Source organism: Emys orbicularis, chromosome 13, assembly GCF_028017835.1.
Source record: "Emys orbicularis isolate rEmyOrb1 chromosome 13, rEmyOrb1.hap1, whole genome shotgun sequence".
NCBI lineage: Eukaryota > Metazoa > Chordata > Testudines > Emydidae > Emys > Emys orbicularis.
This window is the reverse complement of record NC_088695.1, coordinates 40,555,081-40,561,187: the sequence shown is the minus strand read 5'-3', so window position 1 is coordinate 40,561,187 and position 6,107 is coordinate 40,555,081. Positions and strand designations below refer to the sequence as shown.

The window sequence follows — 6,107 nt, the reverse complement described above, 5'->3', positions numbered from 1 at the left end:
CAGGCCTGGGAGTAGCCCCCACTTAAAATCAACTCCAGTCCACTGCAGTCAAGAGGAAATACTCACATGCTGAAAGTTAAGCCCAGACATAAATCTTTGCACGATCAAAGATGCGATGTTTGTGCAGCATCTAGCACAACTGGGACCTTTCTGTGTACCATAAATGTGCGTAATAGTAAAGACTTGTCAGCTGAATGCTTGCATCTTCTTTCCACAGTGTAAGGCATATTCAGCAGAACCTGGTCAAGCCTAAGAATTTGCCTAGAAAGTTCAGAAGCACAAGATGACAGACGAGCCCATTAAAGAGATTCTGGGAGCTCCAAAGCATCCTGAACCTGTAACGATGGAGAAGAGCAATAACAATGACTGCGTGGTAACCACTGTCCCTTTGGTCAGCGAGTGCCAACTGACTGCAGCAACCGGAGGAGCGGAGCTGTCCTGTTACCGTTGCACTATCCCCTTTGGCGTGGTCATTCTTATAGCTGGAGTGGTGGTCACCGCCGTGGCGTACAGTTTCAATTCCCACGGCTCAATCATCTCAGTGTTTGGACTGGTCCTCTTGTCATCTGGACTCCTCTTGCTGGCTTCTAGCGCCTTGTGCTGGAAAATCAGGCAACAGCACAAGAAAGCCAAAAGGCGAGAGAGTCAGACAGCGCTTGTGGCGAATCAGAGAAGCTTGTTTGGTTAGAGAGACTACCAGGAAAACATCGAACAGAAGAGAGCTCCCTTGTAAGTCAATTTGACTATTTATTGATAAGTCAGACCGCAGAAGGTTTTTGACTGGATTGGAATGAAAATGGGTTGGATTGAGAGACTCTAGGAGCATCTTTGGAATTGTTAGCATCTGTCTTTTCACAGACTTATAAAAAGTGATATTTCTTCCAAGACAGAGGGGGGAAAAAGGTGGATTTTTTTTTTCCTTCACAGAAAACAAATTTGTCATAACTGCAGTCGAGAGAATTAGTCAACACTCAGATACTATTGGAAAGGGAGCCCGGTTAACAAACAAGAAAATAACTTAACCCGATCTGATGTGCCAGAAACCTGCTTAAAAATAATACGCACTGTGAGGTCTGACCAAGGGAGGAATTGTAGCATTTGAACAGATGACAAAAAAACCCCATGTGGCTAGATTGCCTTTGACTTGCGTTGTTCTAGGGAAAAACAAACAAACATGAAAAAAACAACTGTGATTGCTCAATAAGCTGATGTGAGGATGGCAGGTCATTTTGGTTTGTTCCTATGAGTTATCAGTGGTACTTTTTTAAAAAAAACAGTAATATTAAACTTGTTTTACTATTGAATAGAGGTAGGTAGCTATCTGTAATTATATTTGTCCAACATAAATAACGAGGTATGAGTATAGCTTAAAAAAAAGTGAGTTTTTTGTAAATTAAAGTGGTCAGATTTAGCACTTTTGATGATTTTGATAAAAAAGATTAAAAATGTACATTTCATTTAAAATAATAAACATTCAGTGCTGCTAGAGCTTTAGAAAGTCTGGCATTTTTCATTGTGATCAGGACAGCTTGTCCTTTCAGCTTCAATCCCAGAGCTTCACGATCTTCTTTTCACAACATCCCTTTGTAGAGCAATAGTTGTGCTAATAATTTTGAACACAGACTGCCCTGTCTCGTCTATACTTACAAAGCCTATGCGTGATCTGAGGAGTTTTCCTTATTTACGTCTTCAGTAAAGATGGAGCTACATCAAAATTATAAGGCTCAGTCCTACGAAGACTTATGCATGTCAGCAATAGCGTTTGTACTATGACGTCGATGGGGTTACTCCCATGTTACTCATGTACATAAATATATGTGGGATCAGCCTCGTAATTACCACTCTGTTTTGATATGTAGGGCCCAATCCTGCAGATACTCAATACCAGCTGTAGTGCTCAGCACCACAAGTAGATCCACTGGTGTCATTGGATCTACTCACAGTAGCAAGCACTTGCACCTGGGACTGTTTGTATGATGCGTGGTATTCTATGGTCACTCAGTGCTTAAGGTGCTTGCAAGAGCTTTGCTTTATTCGGTGTCTGGTTCCAACTGGCTGTCCATAACAGGAGCGTCACTCAATCCTGCCCAGACTCTGTCTGAGAATCTCAGTCCTTAAAGGCACAGCCCCTAATACTATGCAGTGGGGCTCAGAATTAAAACAAAATACCCTTTTACATTATCTTGCATTCTCCAGATGTGTGTGGATGTAGGGGGAGGGGGGAAGAGGTTTCTATATTTTATAGTTGTATGGACAACATCTAGTAGAGTTAGGGTAGGGCCCTGATTTAGGAAAGCACCCCTATTCAGTATTGCATTTAGGCACACATTTAAATGCTGTCCTGACTAGGGTTGGACTTACGCACGAGCTTAACTGCTTTCAAAAATGAGGAAAAATAAAGATTTGACTGACTACACACAGCGAGCAGATTTGTGGACTAAGAAGGTGCCATTTTTACACAGTCCCTTTGGTCAGCCCTCTAACCTTAACTGTTCATCAAGAGATCCAAGGCCTTTGCAAGAAAGGAGATAAAATGCAATCTACTGCTTTAAAAAGCAGCTTGCACCACTGAAAAGACTGAAGCAAAACAGGATTGTAACTGAAGACTATACTGTTTTTACAGCAGTAAGTAAAGACTCTGCAGTCAGTTTTTATTTGGCACGCTGTTCCCTTCTGAGTTAATAGAATATTTTTACAGGCTGTAGCCTTGCAAACAATTTTTTGGTCATTATTCATGGCAGGCAAACACTGGCAACTTAATCACCGATAACTGGCAAGATCTGCCATCAACTACAGGCTCAGGTTACACAAAATCATTTTCTGTTCAAAACTGGGTGGAACACAGACCATTTCTGGTGTATTTGTCCCACTGGCACAGCTCTGTGCTCTGAAATGCTTTATCTTCCAAGGTTGTCTTGCTCCATTGGTTAATTGGGTGGGTTGATCCAGAAGGAAAGCAAAACAAAACATGTTCAAGGGATAGCATGAAAGATAAATGCAGATGACTTTCCATCTAGGACCAACGCAAGAGCCCTGATCCACATCTTCTCTTGAAGCTAATGGCAGTTCTGTTTGCCTGAAAGACAGGTTGCAGTATCAGGCACTTACAGTTCAAGGGGCAGAATTTTCATTTTTTTGTGAGACCCAAGTGGCTGAAATGGGCTTGAAAATGACAACCAGAAGTCAGCTAGGACTGGAGTGTTGGTCAAGACAAAGGCAAACATTGGGAAGGGGAAACGACAGGGTCAGAGGCACTACCAGGGATGGCCCTAGGTGTTTTGAAGGCCAGGGTGGAAAATGTTTTCAGTGCCCTCTCCCTGCCTGACAGCAGCCAAGCAGCACAACAGAATGGCATTGGAGGCCAGGGTGACCACCCTTCTCACCCAGCCCCTGGTCACTGTAATCAACATAATGGGCTAAATTCTGCTAAAATCCCATTAAAGTCATTGGGCTGTAACTGAACAAGTGCCTCAATCTACTTGCTAAAGAGGAGAGAGTTTGTAGGTAGGCCTTTCCCCCTCAAATGCATCTGCACAAGGGCCTGGCATGATCCCATTCCTTCCCACATACCCTCATCTCCCTGCATGCCAGGATGGCTTCATAGATGGGAGCACTGACTACACCTGTTGAACAGGTGCAGTAAGGGGAATCCCTCCCCAGGCACTCTCTGGCCTGGGAGTGATCGTGGCTTGATACCACCCAGGCACTGTGGCTTGAGTGCTTTCTTCCCCTCCTCCCCAGCAGGGCTTATGCTTCTAAACTCCCTAACTTATCTGGGGACTTGTGAAGCGCACATTGTGTTTTAAATAGAGCAGGCTCTACATGTGGGAGGGGATGTTTGGAGTCAGTATTTGCGTTGCTACACTCCGTGGTTACTTGACACGATAATAAAACTGCTTGCATCAGAGGAAAGCTGACAACACATTTTAGCACTTTCATAGCACCAACTTAATCACGGCAGGAAGCTTTCCTGCTACTGGGAGAACATGTTGCGTCACCAGAACATCTGACACTGGTGTCCAATGTCAATCACTTTGCTTAAGGTCATTAAAAAATATTAGGGTGTCCCCTTACAATATAAAGCCTTTGCATGAGTGACAATTAACAGGAAACACAGAGCATGCTAAATAACTGAACAGGTGCATTCAAGAAGTGTCTTTCCTGATTAAAAATGAGAAAAGTGATTAACATCAGCGCAGCTGGGGGGGCCTGGTCAAACACCGCTCTAATAGGCCTGCCAAGTGGGTGTCGTGGGAAAGAAAATAATGTTTCTGCCCCTTTTTTGAAAGTGGGTTTTTGTGGATGGCAGTGAAGGGAATGGCTTCATCTGGAGTCTGGGTCATTAGGGTAACTCAGCAGCACTGACATCTGGCAAAGCGCAGTTCTAGAACTGGTGCGTGAAGAGACCCAGGCCTCTCACCCTCGGCAGCAGAGTTCTTTCAAGGTATCGATTCTCTCTTGGAGACACTCAAGTATCAACGAGTGAGCTTGCATGCGACACACAGGGGATGAAAGCAAATTCGAAATGCAAACTAAGCTAGGACCCGAGATCGTAAAAGGCCAAATTCAATGGGGTTTAAATGAATGGGGCTGGATGGGGGTAAGTGAGGGCACATATTGACCATAGGAGTTTATACAGAGGCAGAATTTTCCTGTGTGATCAGCCTGGCAAACCTCTACTGCCTATTCTATTCTCTCCCGTGTGAGTAATTCCCACTGATGTCAATGGGAGATCTGCACCTGCAGGCCGGGAGCAGGCTGCTTGTGCCAGTGTCTGCATTGCTACTAAGAGGGGCAGTTAGACCGTAGCCTTTTGGGAGACAATGGTGGACAGCATTTCAAACCTTCAGCGTACGAGGACCAATCCCTCGGATGTGCACCAGTACCTGTGCAGCGTAGGTTCTCATACCAGAGGGGTGTCCCCCAGAAGAGAAACACTGAGGCCGGAAGAGGTATCAGTGTGGGAGACTACTGCAGCTGTATCTGCAGAACTCAGCAATCGCCCAGGCAGCGTGAGAAGGTGCATAGCAGCATCTGGTGAGAGGAAGTGGATCTAATGCTCTGTAGCATGATTACAGGGAAAGGTTTCTTCCCTATTTCTCCTTACTTTGGGCAAGCAAAATGATAGTACCCTGGAAAAACAAGCCCCTTAGTCTGGTCCCATTCAGAAGTGAGACAGAGTTTATGAGGGGATTGGTCCGAGGACTCCTGCCGTTGCCTGGAAGTTCTAGGTTCTGTTCCCTGTTTTATCACGGATGCACTGTGTGTGTTTGGCCTAGCGATTAGTGCACCCTTTGCCAAAAAGTGGCTGTTGGTTTTGGGTGCCTCGGTTTTGGGGCAGTTTGAGGCATGTGTCGGTAACACACGTTGCACGCCCAAAGATAAAGGCACACAAGCGTGTGACCACTTTTGAAAAGCTTGTCCTCAGCCTCCCTCTATGCTTGCTACCCATCTGTAAAATGGAGATGATACCTACCCAGCACAAGTTGCAATACTCGAATAACTGATGCTGTTGAAAGGGCTGTGAGGGCCCTCTGTGGCAAGGGCTAGGGAAGGCCACAGTGGTGGTGTTATTACTTTCACTATACCAGAAAATGAGGATACCACATTCAAGTAGATCTGAACTTCTGTGACGAAACCAAATCTGTAATAAGTGAACCCCCACAAACCAGGAAGCTGCAAACATAAAACTCAACCTATGTGTGACAGAAACATTGCTGAGGTCCATGAGCCCTTTGAGCTAATCAGGATTTGATGTATGGTGTCATGCCAAAGTCATGCAGTCCCCATGGTTTTGCATCAAAACCATTTGAAACGCAACAATTTCTACTGAATTCCACTTGGCATTTTTCATTAGAAATCCAGAACTCAGGGTGCAGCCCCCCTCGGAGATCAACATTAGCTTCCAGTTAAAATGCCTTCCCTTCTTGTATGAAAAGACGTTGAATGCAACAGATGATACTTCAGTTTTGGGTGAGGTTGTGTTGGAGTTAATGCAAATTTTATTGTCTCAACTGCTTGTCTCTCCCTTTCTGAAAGCTCTGGCAGCATCACACAAGAAAAAAGTTGCCTTCACACAGATAGAAAATTATCTAATGGGGAATTGC

At 44.7% G+C, this 6,107-nt stretch overlaps 1 protein-coding gene across 1 annotated transcript; it reads left to right on the top strand.

Moving 5' to 3' along the window:
- Positions 1-283: 283 nt before the first annotated feature.
- Positions 284-688, top strand: TMEM100 (transmembrane protein 100). Its single transcript, XM_065416276.1, has one exon. The coding sequence runs from the start codon at positions 284-286 to the stop codon at positions 686-688; it is 405 nt and encodes a 134-aa protein (XP_065272348.1).
- The last annotated feature ends 5,419 nt before the right edge of the window (positions 689-6,107 follow it).

Excerpts from the sequence above, each read along its gene's own strand:
- TMEM100 (XM_065416276.1), top strand. The coding sequence starts at position 284 with ATGACAGACGAGCCCATTAAAGAGATTCTGGGAGCTCCAAAGCATCCT.